Source organism: Nannobrachium achirus (assembly GCF_963921795.1).
Source record: "Nannobrachium achirus genome assembly, chromosome: 9".
In the NCBI taxonomy this organism is placed as follows: Eukaryota; Metazoa; Chordata; class Actinopteri; order Myctophiformes; family Myctophidae; genus Nannobrachium; species Nannobrachium achirus.
This window is the reverse complement of record NC_137818.1, coordinates 28754136-28773543: the sequence shown is the minus strand read 5'-3', so window position 1 is coordinate 28773543 and position 19408 is coordinate 28754136. Positions and strand designations below refer to the sequence as shown.

General features: G+C 44.7%; 1 protein-coding gene across 1 annotated transcript; it reads left to right on the top strand.

Moving 5' to 3' along the window:
- Positions 1 to 1516: 1516 nt before the first annotated feature.
- On the top strand, positions 1517 to 6382 carry LOC308290751 (uncharacterized protein; the record flags this gene model as incomplete). Its single annotated transcript, XM_080732660.1, has 2 exons — positions 1517 to 5716; positions 5831 to 6382. 2 exons carry the CDS (start codon positions 1517 to 1519, stop codon positions 6380 to 6382), a joined length of 4752 nt encoding a protein of 1583 aa, XP_080588786.1.
- Positions 6383 to 19408: the final 13026 nt, after the last annotated feature.

The window sequence follows — 19408 nt, the reverse complement described above, 5'->3', positions numbered from 1 at the left end:
CACAACTACAAAATGCATAGACGTGAAGACACACAGAGGAGGCCTGTTCAGCGCACTGGATTATAGCCATTAGGAATGTGTTTTCTCCCCTTCTCCGTCGACCCTGGAACACAACAATCCACACTCCCCACACACAAGGGCATGTATAGCGCCCCAAACAATACACATTCAAATGAGGTAGTATTCTGGATTAGTACATTAATGTATTCAAATGAGGTAGGATAACAGTAATGTTCACGATTAGTGCATTAGTACATTCAATTATGTAGATTAGCTATGCATATTATTCTAAGTTAGTCCATTGATTAGAATCAATATTATGAATATAATTCTTCATATTTTAGGGTAAAAAGGCACATTTGGGAGCCATTTCCAACAGTAGTCATGAATTCCTCTGAGTCAGTCTTACTCTTAATCTACAATGAAACTGGAGCTGCCCCCACCCACCTCAGTTGTTGCAATTCCAATGTCTGTGTAATAGTGTTTATTCACAATATGTCTGTGTAATACTTGTTTGGTGGTTATTGATGTTGCTAATCAGAATACTTAAATGCCAGTCTGACATCTGACTTACTTGACTGACTCACCCCCAAAATGTTTTTTTTTTCTTTTCTTTTTTTTTCTTTTATTGAAAACATTTTGGGGTTGAACTACTCCTTTAAACCCTTTTGCTCTTTGGGGAGCATAGGTCATTCATGATTCATGAACATCTTCCAGCTGGTTCGGTGTAGTCTGACATCATGGACCCATAATATTTGGGCATGTCCGACCTAGAATTCCATATTTGGGCATGGCTGACATTTCATGATGTCATCATGACAGCAAGAGCACCATTGCTAGATAGTCTAATTGGCCAAGCCATCCCTGGATCACACAGGCAAACATTGGTGCTGTTGATTCTGATGGGACACCCCTGCAGCTGGTTAAGTCTTTCCTTCCTTTTTGAATGGTGCCAACCGCTCCTACATCTGGCTTTGTCTGTTTGTCTCACATCACTCCTCCATTGAACTCAATGGACTTTTGGATTTATGAAAAAAGATTACAGGAAAAGGTCCATTGAACTCATGCAGTAATATTAAGACAGAATTCATAGGAATCAAGTATAAAAATTGAAGTTAAATTAAGTGGCTTGGGACAACTATAGTCTGCTAGCTAAAGCAAGCCTCATATATAGCACCGCTCACTTCACACTGGGTGTGATTATTTTAGTAATATTCACAGTGACATTTTCAACTCTGTCCAATCAGCTTGCAGCTGTGACGTACCAACTTGGGAGAGTTTAGGGATATTTAAAACATTAAAACAATGCCAAATTTAGTTACATTCCAATGTCTGACTGACTGTCTAACTCTCATTATATTTTATTTTCCATATAAACAAATGTATCAATTTGGTTAGAATACTTGATAATTTAAGTAAAGTAATGGCATGCCCTTTTGGGACAATTGAAGTTGGTAGGAATGTGGATATACGGTGCGGTAATGGGCAGCGAAATGTTAAAACTAATAAAATTGCGATGCATAAAATTGTGAAGAACCATCGCACAGTGCCCTCTAAAAGTACTGACTCTTCATCCAGAGTTCACAGAGTGGTGGTGAGCCGTGCCAGGCTGGCCTCACAACCTGAACCGCAAAACAAAATGAGGAAGGATAATTCTCAAGTAACAACAACCTCTACAACAGACCCTATTAAAAGAAACAGAATATCTGTTTGCATCAGGAAGCGTCCACTGAACAAGAAGGAACTGACCATGAAGCACCTGGATGTGATAACGATTCCCAGTAAAGACGTGGTGATGGTCCACAAACCCAAACAGAAGGTGGACCTGACCCACTACCAGGAAAACCAAGCCTTCTGCTTCGACTACACCTTCGATGACTCCACAAACAATGAGATGGTGTACAGATTCACAGCCAAGCCTCTGGTAGAGACCATTTTTGAGAGGGGTATGGCTACCTGCTTTGCCTACGGACAGACAGGAAGTGGAAAAACACATACAATGGGAGGAGATTTATCTGGAGAAAACCAGGATTGCTCAAAAGGAATCTACGCATTGACTGCTCAGGATGTATTTCTCATGTTGGAGAAACCCAACTATGCAAAGTTAGATCTACAAGTATACTTAACCTTCTTTGAAATATACAATGGGCAGTTGTTTGACCTGCTGAATGGTAAAACTAAGCTGAGGGTGTTGGAGAATGATAAACAGCAGGTTCAGGTGGTAGGACTAAAGGAGAAAGATGTCAGATGTTCGGAGGATGTACTTAAACTCATACAAGTGGGAAACAGCTGCAGAAGGTCAAGTAAGACTTCAGCCAACGCATACTCTTCTAGGAGCCATGCCGTGTTCCAGATTATTCTACGGAGGAAGGGGAATCTACACGGGAAGTTCTCACTCATTGACCTGGCTGGAAACGAGAGAGGAGCTGACACCTTCAGGGCCGACCGCCAGACTTGCCTGGAGGGAGCTGAGATTAACAAGAGTCTGCTGGCACTAAGGGAGTGCATCAGGGCTCTGGGACGCAACCAGCAACACACTCCCTTCAGGGACAGCAAGCTCACTCAGGTCCTCAGAGACTCATTCATTGGGGAGAACTCCCGTATGTGCATGATTGCAACTATATCTCCAAGTATGACATCGTATGAAAATACACGCAACACACTACATTACGCTAACAGGGTGAAGGAACTGGCAGTTGACCCGAACCTGGTAATGAAATGGGGTCGACCCAAGATCCACAAGGTCAATCAGCAGCTAAAGTTTCAAGACAAGGACAGGCCAAGCAGTTCACAGAGAGACAACCTCAAACTGCTCTGTGAACAAAATGAGGAAGTGTCTCCTCAGTTGTTTACCTTCAATGTGACAGTGTCTCAGATGTTGGAAAAGGAGGAACAGGTTCCACCAGACAACCGACCCACACAGCCTGAACCGGCTCCCCCCAAGAATGTGAGTAGGAAGTGTGCTTTCCGAGCCAGTCTAGACTTCAGACCTCTGTCCACAGCAGACCTGATTAAAAGACGCAGAATATGTGTTTGCGTGAGGAAACGCCCACTGAGCAAGAAGGAACTAGCCATGAAGCACCTGGATGTGATAACTATTCCCAGTAAAGACATGATGATGGTCCACAAACCCAAACAGAAGGTTGACCTGACCCGCTACCTGGAGAGACAGAACTTCCGCTTCGACTACACCTTTGACGACTCCACAACTAATGAAATGGTGTACAGGTTCACAGCCGGACCTCTGGTGGAGACTATCTTTGAGAGAGGTATGGCTACCTGCTTCGCCTACGGACAGACAGGAAGTGGAAAAACACATACTATGGGTGGAGATTTTTCTGGAGAGATGCAGGATTGTTCCAAAGGAATCTATGCATTAACTGCTCAGGATGTATTCCTCATGTTGAAGAAACCCAACTATGCAACATTAGGACTACAAGTGTATGCAACCTTCTTTGAAATCTATAATGGGAAGGTATTTGATCTGCTGAATGGTAAAGCTAAGTTGAAGGTGTTGGAGGATGGTAAACAGCAGGTTCAGGTGGTTGGACTACAGGAGAAAGACATCAGATGTATGGAGGATGTTCTCAAACTCATAGACGTGGGAAACAGCTGCAGAATTTCGGGTAAGACTTCAGCCAACGCACACTCTTCTAGGAGCCACGCCGTGTTCCAGATTATTCTACGGAGGAATGGGAAGTTGCACGGAAAGTTCTCGCTCATCGACCTGGCTGGGAACGAGAGAGGAGCTGATACGTCCAAGTTTGACTGTCAGACTCTCCTGGAGAGAGCCGAGATTAACAAGAGTCTGCTGGCACTAAAGGAGTGCATCAGGGCTCTGGGACGCAAAAAGTCTCACACTCCCTTCAGGGGCAGCAAGCTCACTCAGGTCCTCAGAGACTCCTTCGTTGGGGAGAACTCCCGTACATGCATGATTGCAACCATATCTCCTGGTATGACATCTTGTGAAAATACATGCAACACGCTACACTACGCTAACAGGGTGAAGGAGCTGCCGGTTGACCCCAACCAGGTAATGAAATGGGGTCGACCCAGCATTCACACAGTCAATCAGCTAGCGTTTAAGGACGAGGACTGGCTAAGCAGCTCATCACAGAGAGACAATGTCAAACTTCTCTGTGAGCAGAATGAGGAAGTGTCTCCCCAGCTGTTTACCCTCCATGAGGCGGCCTTGTCTCAGGTGGTGGAAACAGAGGAATCGTTTTTTGATGACAATCGACCCATACAGCCTGAACCAGCCCACCCTCCCCAAGCTAAACAGCGTGGACAGCCAACACAGGCTCAGACACGACAACTCCTGAACGCGAGGAGACATTTCAACTGTGTGGAGAAGGCGAAGAAACTCCAGAAGAAAGATCTACAGCAGCAGGCACTGAGGGAGAAGAGACCACAGGATGACACCATCACTCCTAACTATGGAATCAGGTACATGATCAGGGCTTGTCCACCTAGTCTAGACTACAGACCTCTGACCACAGCAGACCTTATTGTAAAACACAAAATATGTGTTTGCATAAGGAAGCGTCCACTGAGCAATAAGGAACTAACCATGAAGCACCTGGATGTAATAACTATTCCCAGTAAAGACATGGTGATGGTCCACAAACCCAAACAGAAGGTGGACCTTACCCGTTACATGGAGAACCAGACCTTCCGTTTTGACTATGCCTTTGATGACTCCACAACCAATGAGATGGTGTACAGGTTCACAGCCGGGCCTCTGGTGGAGACTATCTTTGAGAGAGGTATGGCTACCTGCTTCGCCTACGGACAGACAGGAAGTGGAAAAACACATACTATGAGTGGAGATTCTTCTGGAGAGATGCAGGATTGTTCCAAAGGAATCTATGCATTAACTGCTCAGGATGTATTCCTCATGTTGAAGAAACCCAACTATGCAACATTAGGACTACAAGTGTTTGCAACCTTCTTTGAAATCTATAATGGGAAGGTATTTGATCTGCTGAATGGTAAAGCTAAGTTGAAGGTGTTGGAGGATGGTAAACAGCAGGTTCAGGTGGTTGGACTACAGGAGAAAGACATCAGATGTATGGAGGATGTTCTCAAACTCATAGAAGTGGGAAACAGCTGCAGAATTTCGGGTAAGACTTCAGCCAACGCACACTCTTCTAGGAGCCACGCCGTGTTCCAGATTATTCTACGGAGGAAGGGGGAGTTGCACGGGAAGTTCTCGCTTATCGACCTGGCTGGGAATGAGAGAGGAGCTGACACATCCAGTGCCAACCGCAAGACTGTCCTGGAGAGAGCCGAGATTAACAAGAGTCTGCTGGCACTAAAGGAGTGCATCAGGGCTCTGGGACGCAAACAGTCTCACACTCCCTTCAGGGGCAGCAAGCTCACTCAGGTCCTCAGAGACTCCTTTGTTGGGAAGAACTCCCGTACTTGCATGATTGCAACCATATCTCCTGGTATGACATCATGTGAAAATACATGCAACACGCTACACTATGCTAACAGGGTGAAGGAGCTGCCGGTTGACCCCAACAACGTACTAAAAATGGGTCGACCCAGAATTCACCCAGTCAATCAGCTAGAAATTCACGATGAGGACAGGCTAAGCAGTTCACGGAGAGACAACCTCAAACAGCTCTGTGAACAGAATGAGGAAGAGTCTCTGCGGTTGTTTACCGTCAATGAGGCGGCAGAGTCTCAGAGGGTGGAGATTGATGAACAGGTTATCGAACACAACCGACCCCCACAACCTGATCCAGCCCCCTCCAAGAAAGCGAGGAGGAATTCTGTGGATTTCCGAGCAAGTCTGGCAACAGCAGACCTGATTGAAAAACAGGTTCTAGAAGACCACCAAGCTGTCTTACAGGAGTCATTCCGCTGGTGGGGGCATGAGAAGGTGTTGGAGAAAATAGAGCAGATGGATTATGAAGTGGACTCATGTGCTACCCTGTTACAGATCCTAGACCAGAAGATCCAGATCCTCACTGAACTTCGAGATAAACTGAAGTCGCACTGTTTTGCACCCCAGGAGGAGGAACATCCTCATGAGCCTCAACCTCAGCAACCATCATCCCAAACAGACATGGATTATCAATTGAGACTGAGGCAACTAGAGGCTGAGAACAACACTCTGAGAGAGGAGAACGCCAAACTTGCCGAAAAAGAAATTATTTGGGCTAAAGAGAGGGAGGCTCTGGAAGCGCGCCTCAACAACAAATGCAAAAAGAAGAGTGTCTGGAAAAAGTTCTGCTTCTGGAAGAGGAGATCAGGAGATACGGTTGGCAGCCCTGAACACTCTGCAGAGGCCAAAGAGGCAGCGAAGCAGACCTTGAAGAAAGGGAGGCGTCGGATTAAGAGCTCTCTGAAAAGCATAAGCAATTCTTTGTAAAATTAGAGGGAAGCTTTGGAAGAGCATCTCAAAAAGAGGTGTTTTGAAAGGTGTTCTGTTGCTGGAAGCCATTTAGACCCCATCTTGTCCAGTTAAAACTAGAAAAGCACATTACTCAGGGCGCCAGGCCTGCTTGCCTACCCAGGGTTGTGTCAGTCGTTGGATGTAGCCATTGGGACACGGAAGCTGTGTGGCGAAAAATGGAGTTTGAATGTGCATTTGTTTGCATTTGTAGCGCAATCTATGGACAGAAGTGTTTTTTAGAGCTAGGTGCACTCTATAGAGGTCCCTCAACATGCGATTCCAATTGGATTATGATTGGATGTTGCATGCATGCTAATGCTACATTATATGGCTTTTATCTTTTTTTTGAAAAGGGAAAATATTGAAGAAATTATTCCTTGGCCAACTGTGGCGTGAGCGCTATCCAAGATTAGCGGTACACTACATATACCGTATTTATGGACGTCCCCTCCTATTAATTTCAATGAATTTGCTAACCCGGGCAGAACTCACAATGATATATCATTCCCTGTGGTGCAAATATGCGTTGTGTGATTGGTTCAGTTTTATTTGTTGGTTGGGCAAATTTGAAACATTATTTAAATCTTATTATTTTGATCACAGAGACTATGTGGCTGTTTAGGGTGCTTTGGAAACGGGGGGCTGAAATAACTCCACCCCACAAACCTGAGAGATGAAAATGATGAACATCGAGCTCCCTCCTTTCATCTTCAAAGCAAGCAGGAGCTCAAAGCGTTTATAAACATGGCATCTGCAGAAGTGAGGGGAGTCTCTCCCTCCCACCTTATGACTCAACAATATTAACCAAACACAGCAGGGATTCATTCACCAGACATAACGCAGAGGCAGGCTGGCACTGAAGATGGATGCATGCTGGTGTTAATGCACTATGATTATTCATGGCACTGCATATCGCTCTGCAGATACACCCCAAACCTCATGACTAATAGATGAGACCATTTTCACTCGTATTTGTCTCCCTTTTATATATTTGTATTTTATTTTGCATTACTCACTATCAGTAAAGTCTATGTGCTGTTTTCATCTCTGATCTGTAAATCCCATAGACATTTTGAAACCCATTTCCTGGGTTCTGAATTGTACTAAATTCATATGAACTGACCATAGCATAATAAGTGACAATCTGCGATAATAGCAGATTTACAAACTCACAGCATGCCACGACACGTTTTGAGCTTGTAGATCGACTATTTCAGCCAAGAGAGATTGGTGTATAGGAAAAAGGAGGGGACCAAGTATTGACCCTTGGGGAACCCCGGTCAACTGAAGTATCAATGGTTTAAAAAAGTTTTTTTTTCTTTTTTTACAAACATATTATATATTATGTATTCATTAATAATTAATTAATATTATAATAGTAATATAATAATAACTAGAAATGTGCATTTCTGGGAAATTGCAAGTGTGGTTGCACTGACGCGAGTCGCGAGGAATCCACTGGGAAATTAATTCAAGTTAAGCATGGCCAAAACCTTCACTTCTGTTGTTTAGAGGTTAACAAAAAGCAAGTTAAAAAATCTATACAGTATATATATCGTCCATAGGCCTGGTGTCTTTTCAAATTTCAAGGCAGCCTTAAAGGGATATTTCACTTTCAAACATGTTTGGGGTCATTTTAACATCTACTCAGACTTTTGTGAGCACCCCAGAGACAGTTTTGAAGTTGCTTGATTCATTATTTAGATATTTGTTAAATTTTATCAGACACACCCCCTTCCTATACAAACCCATTGTACTCTATTTTAACCATGATAGATTCATCAAGAACACCTGTTCTTGGTTCTGGGGATTAGACTAGAAGCTAGTTTCACCTTAGAGCCACGCTATTTCTTTTTGGTTCCAGAGTAACACTTCAGCTTGTGCTGATGAAACTCATGCACCATGAAAACCTGAGCTTTTCTGGTGTCTGTGTACACCTGATATTTTAACACTGCCTACAAGGAAAAGTATTAGCAAGAAGAGCAAAAATGAGATTCAGAGAGAGTCCCCTCTTTCTCAATATTTCTTTTCAATGCCATTTCTGATTAATCAGATGGCAGAGAGAGAAAGAAAAAAGAGTAGAGGTTCGATAGTCAGGCTCACATTTAGCCTACAGTAATGTAGCCTGGCATTAGCCAGACTGATAACATGGATTGATTCACTCACACGTTCCTCCACTGTGGAGGAACATGTGAGTGAATCGGATCCATGTTATCTGTCTGGCTAATGCCAGCCTAACAGTAATGCACAACTTTAGCTGAATTAAGCATCACCAAGGTGGTGAACACACTATTTGGTTGAGCCACTAAAAAGTAAAACGTATCCCACAGGCTATCCCCCTTCGTTTTCCACACAGCAAAAGTAAGGGCGAAAAAACGTAGGCTATATGAGTAACGGAAGTAAAAATGTTACACTCGTTAAATTAAGGTACCTTTACATTGCTGGGTCATTGTTGGTCCTGCTGTTTGGCAATGCCTTTGTCATATCATTCTGTGGTTTAGAACACGCACGCATACATATTAAATCCACCAACCTCTGCCTTTTAGCAGATGTGTATGAATTTGAGAGTACCGTTTCCCACCTGCACTGTAAAGTCCAGAGTGTACAAGTGTACACATGGAGTGTATAAAAGCAGTCAAATGGACCCATAAGGGTCCATTTACCTCCATCCAGTGAAATGAACACTCAGAATGTTACTGTGTGAGTATTAAACCATGCAGGTCCTCTGACAGCATATTAAATCTAGCTTATTTTAACAGAAGCTTATTTCCGCTATATACTCTCTGTAGACTGACATACATACCTGTCCACCTCCAGGATTTGAACTCTTGTGTCTTTCGACCGTTTAATTTACGGACATCATCTTCAAGTCGCCTGTCTTCTGATGCTCGATGCAGTTTTGAGTGGGACACTTATATGGAGATGTCATCTCTGGTATTCTCATAGAGGCCTTTCATTGTGAAGAGGAGGGAATCATTCTAGTAGAGGGGAATTTTGGCACTATTTCCTCCCTTGACCCTTTAATTGTTGTGGGTCCTTGAGGTTACTGATGCTGTGAGTTAACTGTACCTTAACAATGTCCCCCCCAATGTCTTTAAAGCTTTACAGTATGTCACAAGGAAAACTATTGTTTCCAGTTTCCATAAGGACAGATTTTATATTTAACCACTTGAACCTTGGCAGGAACATTCAACAAAAATAGTAGATCTACAAGCTCAGTGACACCTTGTGAGCTTGTAGATCTGCTATTTTTGGCAAAGCGATTTTGTGCAGATTGAACAAGAACGCACCAAGTACTGTGCGACTCAGGTCTGTTTACAAAGAGGTTCAACTGAAATGATGTTGATGAATTCCAGACATCAAAGTATTCTGCAGCACCCTTGCATCACGGCACCCTAGGGTGGTGCCACTTTGAGAAACCCTGCCCTATAAACAACTTTCCAACATCCCATCGTGCATGTTGCAGAAGGCGAGCGGCATTTCCGGCGTCGCAGCCGAGTGTGATCTACAAGTTCACAACGGTTGCATCTGCGACACGACGTGAGCTTGTATGTCTGCTGTTAACCGGAAGTGTCCCGCAGATAATGCTACAGTAAAGTCTTGCGGAAACAGGTGGATAGGACTTTTTTGAAGTTAGATGTGGGGGTGGGTCATCTGTAAGGAGTGGCAGCTTAATAGCCACATGCATAATTGGGATTGATAACCTCGTGTCTCAGTTGTCTATGGTAATGGCAGGTTCATTTTCAGCGGCAGTGACAGTGAAATCCTTCTGACTTCACATGGTTATATTAATGACATGCAGGCGCCAATCTGTCAACATCTGTCCATCAGTACCCCTGGTGCTTTCCATAAACAGAACTATTTAGACCTCAGAGGACCTGGCAAAATGTCAATGGTCTGCCTGCAGTGTGTACAAATATACATACACCACATGTGACTTTATAAATAAATTGTTATTTACGTGCTATTTATGTGTCAGACAAAGATAATGTTTCTGTCTCTAGCCTTGAACCTTGCAAGACGAGCTTTTTTAAGGCTGACTTGTCACAGGCTGTCCAAACAAAAAGATTCTTACAATGTGATCATGCCAGAACTTTGCATCACACAGACTGATCTGTGCATGAGTGACGAGTGCTGTTGCTGTGGGAACACAGCACTCCAGTGCAGTGGCATCAGTTCAGAAAAAGCTAAGGTATGGCAACATGACTGGTGTCCAAGGCGCGCGTGCAAGACACCAGTCATGTTGCCATACCTTAGCAACGGGCATGATACATTTATTTTAAGAAGTACATTCTATTTTTCCCTCCGTTTCTACGGTTTCTTGGGCTGGATATGGCAGCCTGGTTGTTCAAGTAGGCCTACAGCTAAACTTGGCATGTTAGTAAACGTGCCACAATTAACAATAATTCATTGCACTGTTCAGCTGGCCTGCGGAACCTGGGAATATACCATCTTGTCAAGATGGGGAGAATAAAAGTGTGGAGAATATAATTATAATACCTTGTTAAAGTTACCATTTTGTTAAATTTTGCATTTGTAGTTATTTTACTGTAATTTAACAACATAATAACCAGCACAGATAGACAAAGAGACATTCATGGATTTATATTTAAAAGTAACTTTTATTTCCCCCCCTGGACCCAGGGTATGGCAGCTGCATACCCCTGCCATACCCAATTGACGCCCCTGCTCCAGTGTTTAGAGAAGCTCCAACTACAACAACAATACAATGGTGCAGCTGACAGCATCCATGCCTTAAACCCAAAAGCTTGACAGGAATTTGCAACAGGAATTCAACACCCTTGCCGGGTTGTGTGTGTGTTTCATGTGCCATCTCGATAAAGATTTGTCCTGAGTCTTCAGGACCCAGAGAAAACTTTGCTAAACGATTCTTGTTCGGAGCATTGTCTCACAAAATAGGGGCCAAAAGCTATCTGATCATGTCCTCTGAACTCCCTCTCTCATCTGAATGCATCTCACGAGGAATCTCAGTCCTCAGAGAACTTCAAAACAGAGAACCTTGAAGTGATAACATTCTTCCTGGAGGAGATTGGAAAGAGGTGCAGCTTGCACTTGCTAGCATTGAATAATGAAAGGGACACCAAGCTCTTGCATTTCTCCACCAGCCGAAGGCATGGGGAGAATATGTTTTCGCCCCTGTCTGTCTGTCCGTCCGTCCATGCGTGTGTCCGTGCATGCTTCCGTCCGTCTGTCTTTTACCAGCTAATCTCCGGCGCCGTTGGCTTGGTCTCGGCCAAACTGTGCACACACACTCCCTGGATGCAAATCCAGAACCTCTGCTCCATATTTTTCACATGGGCCTTTTATAGTGCCACCATGAGGCCGATTTCTGTCAAACTCATGTACAGAATTTGTAAAAAAAATCATGCACATCGGTAGATAGTATCTCTACAGTCATGTGATCAACACGGATCTGATTGGCTAAGATTGGCTTCCAAACTTTGTAGGATTGTTTTTTTTTGAACAAAATCCCTCATTTTCGTGTAATTGTGAACTCACATTCCCACTATTCCCACAAAATCTTCATTGCAGTGACAGATAGAAACTTTGTTCTTTACAGCAATCAGCCACCTCAATTAACCATTACTGGCGGCAGAAGATTGTTTTGATTGAGACATTTCAAGATTCCTCCCTATTTCTAAACTGTTTTTATATTTGCACTAATTACACATATCACATGTTTGTTATCATACACACATACACAAACACTTGCTCTCCGCTGGAAAGATTTTTGCCTTATTTTTGCATGAATCTTAAATTGTCAGAACTCACACAGTTTGTATCACACAGTTAGGAATGCGACAAGAACTAAAAAATATCCATGAATTCAAGAATCCATGGGGTGAGTAATCAATAGGGGGAAAAAGTCATTTTGGGGGTGAACTATCCCTTTAAATTTTGATATTGATCTCACTGGGTCTGATAAAGATTGAATTGAATTCATATAGGCTTATTGGTTTGGGAGAAATCAATGTCAGAGTGGGCCTTGGCACTCAACAAGTCCAACTGTGTTGGTTTGTTGTCAAGGGAGACAACAAACCAATCACTTCTCTCCCTCCCTCTCTCTCTCTCCCTTGCTCTCCTTGCAGAGCTGTCCTGATTGGTTAGCGACTGTAAGGCGTGGTGAGATTTCTGGAAGCCTGGCTGAGGGCCATGAAGCAGTCACAGACACCGGATCTTATCTCATAGATGTATTGTTATCTGCCGGGGGTCCAGTGCTTGCGACTGGCGTCACGTAATATGATTGGCTCTCCGTCTGAACGATCATGGCGTGGCATGTTGTGATTGGCTCTTTAACCCGTAAATTACATTCCCAAAAAATAAAACATTTCTTTAATAATGAAAAATAACTTTTAATTATAAATATCAGCAGCGAGGGAGCCTCGGTGGTGGGTCGGCGGCGAGGGACCCCCACAGGGCTGCCGTGGGTCTGCCAGGGTCGAGGGACTGCAGCGAGGGTCCGCGAGAGGTGCCGTGGGGCCCCGGTGGTGGGTCGGCGGCAAGGGACCCCCGCCTCAGGGGACCTGCGGGGGTCCCCCGGGGCAGAAGACCCAGGCCGCCCTGCGGGGGTCCCTCGCCACCGACCCACCACCGGGGCCCCGCAGACCGCCGCTCCTCAGGGGGGGTCCCCGGGTCCCCCCAGTTATTTTTCATTATTAAGAAACGTTTTATTTTTTGGGAATGTAATTTCCGGGTTCAATAAAGGTTTGAAGAGGAATTCAAAGCCAAAAGCCAATCACAACATGCCACGTCATCGTTCAGACGGAGAGACAATCATATTGTGTAACGTCAGTCGCACAATATGATTGCGATGTTGTTGCGATGTTGTTGAACTCTGACCCCATATAAATAATTGGAGTGAAGCAAACCCAACAGTATCCCACTGAATGCTGGGAATGCGTAGAATGACACAGCATTCTTCTCAGCAGAACCTGGCAAAGAGGACATCCATCTCACCACCGCTCCCATCCGCCATTAGCCTATAGGAACCTGACGCCTGCTCTGACATTGTGTCTCCTGCCTGGCTCAGTGCGCTGGCTGGTCAGCTGCTGCTGAGCAAGAGGAAATATTACTGATCCAGCTTGGCTGGGGCTCAGATCTGCTGTCTGTTCTCGGACGAGGAGACAAGAGTAATTACTGGATTGGAAGTGGCCATAATGGAGCTCATGAATATGATTGAAGTCATTGATTGACTGGAATGGAATCGGAATTAACTCCTGCTCCAGTTTGGATGCCAGTTCTACAACAGTAGGAGAGCCATGAGGACGTGATCATGTTAGACTGATGATCACCGTTAGATGGGTGTCTGGCCCAAGTGTACACAGTAGAATCTGCACTGTTAATTTATTCATGTGTAACTCTTGAGAGTATACAAATGTATACATTTACACACTCAGAGTTACACAAAAAAACAAACAGATTTTACCTCGTGCCGATGGACCAATTGTTTGTGTGTGGGATGAGATACTGTTATACTACTCCTACAGCAAGTTTTACTTGCCAATATCTCTTGGCCATTATGCAAACCATGCCCATGCCCATAGATAGACTGATGATGCACAGGAAGAAACCAGCCAGATCTTATGTAACAGCAGCATAATTAACATGACATGGGAGCAGTGCTAGCCAGCACCAACTGTTATTAGCAGATCTTAATGACTCCTGGAGCCAGTCATCTGCAATGCTAAAAAAATACAAACATTTAAATGTTAATTGGCCAATTGATCTGGCCCACAGGACATGTTCCGAAGATTAACAGTTCGATCCCCAGCTCCCCCTAAGTTAATGTCGAAGTGTCCTTGAGCAAGACGCTGAACCCGTTTGGTGCCTTGCTTGGTTTCCTCTGCCGTCGGTGTGAATGTGTGTGTATGTAATGCACATTGTAAAGTGCTTTGGATAAAGGCGCTGTATAAATCCATTTACCATTGAGTCAGGAAACGGTTACTGCCAGTACAGTATAAAGGAGAATTATCGACACAAACGCAGATTCAAAAACAGACAAAAGGCAGATAAACATTTCTTTACAGCTCGCTTGCTACTCTGCACGGTACATGTCAATTCTTATAACAATCAGCTCGCACACACCCACGTGCACAAACACAGCACGCCCTCCATCAGGGGCGTCACAAGGGGGGGAAAAGTGGGACTGAGTTACTAGGGCCCAAGGTGGAGGGGCCTGGAATTATTTTATACTTTAGCTATTGAAAGATAATAGATATACAAGCTCACAACGAGTGCCGCGCTGCAAGTTTGTAGATCTGCTATTTTTGAAAAGTCGTGAAAATGTGTGCAAATCTTTGAATATATGTATTTTTTAAGCAAATATTTGTAACTCAAATATTTTGAGATGGGGGTTCATGGCCAAATACATCACATGAAAAACTTTGAGCACCACTGACATAGAAACTTTTTTTTTTTTTTTTTTTTTAACCTTAGAAGAATTTTAAACATTCAAAGACTTGCAGATCTACAAGCTTGCAGTGCGGCACTTGGTGCCGCGCTGCGGGCTTGTACCCAGGGCCCAGCATTTGGTGCGACACCCCTGCCCAAGTGCACGAACACAGCACACCCTCCATTCCCGTTCTCACGACGACATGCAGGGAAGCGCTTCCAAGGTGTCACCATGTGTCCCTTTATCTGTCTGCGGCTCCTGTCGCCATGGCAACAGCTAGAGGATGAAGTTGTCAGTGTGAATCATGAGTCGGCTGCCTGTTCCCTCTCCTCACCCCCCGTAGATCTATTCCTGACCCACTGGCCCCTTGTGGGAACGTGGTGTCAGAAGCCAATGAAGTGACATTCCACCCCACATTGTATCACACAACTCCATGTGGTGAGTTATTTTTTCTATTTTTTTTGCTGACTGCACGAACATCCCCCTGCGGTCTTGCTTTCCCCCTAAACGACACTCATATCCTAAGGCCCTCCACTTAAAATTAGAGAGCAGCTGTTCCAGGATTATCTTATCCTGCGTTGGATTCCTAAAATACCCCAGACAGAATTATCTGGGAGGCAAGCAAAGCAAGTAGGGAAGAGGAATGGAGCTGGGAGCATTTCTTTATAGGTGGGCGTGCGTAAATACCTATTTTCAACTATACTAGCCATGGTCTCGTTGGCATATTGTTTGTGTGTGTGTGTGTGTGTGTGTGTGTGTGTGTGTGTGTGTGTGTGTGTGTGTGTGTGTGTGTGTGTGTGTGTGTGTGTGTGTGTGTGTGTGTGTGTGTGTGTGTGTGTGTGTGTGTGTGTGTGTGTGTGTGTGTGTGTGTGTGTGTGTGTGTGTGTGTGTGTGTGTGTGTGTGTGTGTGTGTGTGCGTGCATGCACACGAGTTTGTGCATGTACCGTACATATGTTTACACCTGTGTAATTGGGTTCATGTGCAGAGCACACGCACGCCTGGATATATGTGTGTGTGTGTGTGTGTGTGTGTGTGTGTGTGTGTGCTTGCGTGCGTGCACTGCACTCCTGACAGCAACCCAGGGAGAGTTATGACGGCCCCTGAACAAGCAGCCTATTTACAGTAGGTCTACAGTCTCTAAGGACTGGGCCGGTTGCTCCATGGAAAACACGCTCAAACTCACACTCCTAGCCTCCTGTGGGCATGTGACACTGACACAGCCTCCCTCACTCCCATTCCACGGCCAAGAATTGCATCTCATTGTGCAATGTGGCACATTATCTCGTCAGTGAAATGATATGTGGCCGCGTCCAAATCATATTATTCCTTCTCCCCACAGATGTGGGTGTGCTATGGCAGTGAGCCTCAACCTGTTTCATCTCAAGGACACGCAGTTTGATATGCATTAGGCCACGGTTGGACCCCCATTTGATACACTGTGTCATCTGTGTTTATTAACTCCAGAGTGTAAAGGAAATGGACCCATGCTTCCAGAATCAGAATCAGCCTTATTGAAAAGTAGTCTGCATAATGAAGGAAGGTATCTAACATAAGGAAAGTATTCCAGTGTGGCTGGCCAGCCTGGTGAAAGGCAGCCATTCAGGCCTTGTTCAACAGTCTTATCCAGGGGTTTTCAAACTGTTTTGACTCAGGGCACCCCTGTAAATAACTTTTAAATCCACGGCACCCCTGAATTACACTGTTCACTTTTAGAATCATATTACGCGACATAAATATGCACATCTTTGCACCTGAGATACCTTAGCATAGTGCAAATCAGGTCTGTTTTACTAAGCATAGTGAAGATTGATGATTTCCAAATATTATGAAATTATTCTGGGGCACCCCTGGACTGGCATCACAGCACCCACTTTGAAAACCGCTGGTCTATTCTAATGGTAGCCGAGTGGAAACTGTTGGTCTGGATCCTGACACTGCGGTAGAGCTTGCCTGGCCGTAGTGAAATGAACAGATTGTGGCTGGAGTAGTGAGTGAGTGTCCTTGATGATACACTGAGCTTTGACTTCTTGTATAATTCAATTTCAAAAGATATGGCTGCACAAAATAACTGAGAGCAGAGAGCGTTTGCCGGTCGTCATGGTATTTAATGAGTGTGTTTGAGGTTGTCATTAGCACAGGCTGAGGTGTTAGATTATTGATGGCCGTGAGCTCCTCTGCTGGGCTCGTTTCTCCATGTCTCCTTGGGGAAGAGGAGCATTCACTCACCTCCAGCACCGGGCTGACAGTCTGGTATGAATTACCTTTCCCCCTGAACCCCCTGCTGACACTGCAGCAAGCGGCTAATGCTAGGCTGGAGTGTTAATATGCAGACAGTCAGGGAGATAGGGAGGCAGAGAGAGGATAATAAGGGCTGTGGGATGTGTGTGTGTGTGTGTGTGTGTGTGTGTGTGTGTGTGTGTGTGTGTGTGTGTGTGTGTGTGTGTGTGTGTGTGTGTGTGTGTGTGTGTGTGTGTGTGTGTGTGTGTGTGTGTGTGTGTGTGTGTGTGTGTGTGTGTGTGTGTGTGTGTGTGTGTGTGTGTGTGTGTGTGTGTGTGTGTGTGTGTGTGTGTGTGTGTGTGTGCGTGCGCGGCACGTGTGGTTGTCTAGTTGTGTGTGCTGAAAGAAGAAGAGGCAGAGAAGAAAAATTGAAGGAGAGCTGCAATGGGATGGAGGGAGAGAGGCGGAAAGGAGTGAGCTATAGCTGGTTCGAAATCAATAATTAAAAGGTCACATGGAGAGAGAGAGAGAGAGAGAGAGAGAGAGAGATATGGATGCTAGTCATGGAGAGTAAGAGCATAGTGTGGAATGTCAAACCTCTTCACAAACAACCACACACCAGAGACACATGCCATAATCGCCACTATAATCCACAATTAGCATGCACCAATCAAACTCTTCCCTCATCATGTGAGGTCAAAGGTTACCTCAACACTAATGAACCAGTTGATTTATTCATACAGAAGCTATACCTTCTGTTGGTTCCTTTCATAACGGCACACTCTGTCAGTGTTGATTAGTCATACTAGTCTTTTGAATAGAATTCTGTTTAACTTTAGTCATATTTTAGTCGACAAAATCAACACTGCTCTGTCATTTTCAATAAGGGATGGCTGATAAGATTGCATGATTGCAGCTGTGCAGCATCATTTGTCATGATTCATCATCTCAGTGCAAAAGTCACGTCCGGTTACAGCGTTAACTGTTAAGTGTTTGTCAATGACTTGAGCCGATGCACTCCAGTGTTCCCATGTCTGTCTGCCGCCCTGCCCATGCAGTTAATAACCGGTGACTGATCACAGTTAATAACTGCCTGCCTGCATAATCACCATTGTAGGGAGCAGCACAGAAACTACCCTGCCCTTAAAGATACCTGAGTCACAACCCAGCTACATGGCTGCAAAGATCATTATATGCCAGACTCCTGTGTATATACTGTGTGTGTGTGTGTGTGTGTGTGTGTGTGTGTGTGTGTGTGTGTGTGTGTGTGTGTGTGTGTGTGTGTGTGTGTGTGTGTGTGTGTGTGTGTGTGTGTGTGTGTGTGTGTGTGTGTGTGTGTGTGTGTGTGTGTGTGTGTGTGTGTGTGTGTGTGTGTGTGTGTGTGTGTGTGTGTGTGTGTGTGTGTGTGTGTGTGCGTGTGCTTGCGCGTGCGTGCGTGCGTGCGTGTGTGCTTGTGTGTGTGCTTGTCTGCGACCTACGATTTCTTCCTTGTCTGCTAACCAGAAACCATGCAGGGTTCCGCTGGTTCCGCTTACTCTAGCCACCCACTTCATATCAGAGGAAGGAATCAGTCCCCAATTTCAAGGAGGAAGAAGTGATATAGCCATCATCATTAAACAAAATGTAGCTCCCTGAGGTCGGAGGGGGATACTTATCTGACTCTTAAAGCTCAGTCAAAATGGGGGTTCGGTTGTCTTGGAGCACTTGAAAAAACACATGGAGAACCAGATTTATATCTTTCAAGTGATGTGTTCAAACTTGAATCGAATGAACTTAGACCCTATAGTTGACCAGGGTCCCCCAGACCCCAGCGCTCTATAACAGGGGTTTTCAACTGATTGTGAACCAGGGACCGCCACCATGACTAAGAATCAGGACCACTGTTGTGTTGGGTGGGGATTTGGGTTAAGATTGGTCTTTTTGGTAACACTTGCTATGCATCCCAAATCAATAATGCATGATAATCAGCTTATAACTGTATGATAATAGTGAAATAAAATATGCATAACCCTTTATAAGACTGTTTCTCAACCAATTGTCCATGGACATATGTTCTTAAATAATGACAACACAATAAATATAGTGAGCAGAGCGTTTTTTTTTGTGTGTTTCTGTGAATTTCTCTGACTTCATCCAGCCTTCTTACTCGTGTTAAGGGCCTCACAGATGAGAGGCCGATGTTGGGTCAGATCAGATCTCGTGCCCGGGGTTTATCGGTGTTCATTTCAAACGACAGCGATCCTCTGTCTTGCGACCGGGCCCGGTATATCCCGCTGTGCCAAGTGAAATATCTCAGACCATTACAAATGAGACCGACGTCTCGCGATTCTAGCCACCCACGATCTCGGGGGGGTGGTGCCATGAGAGACGT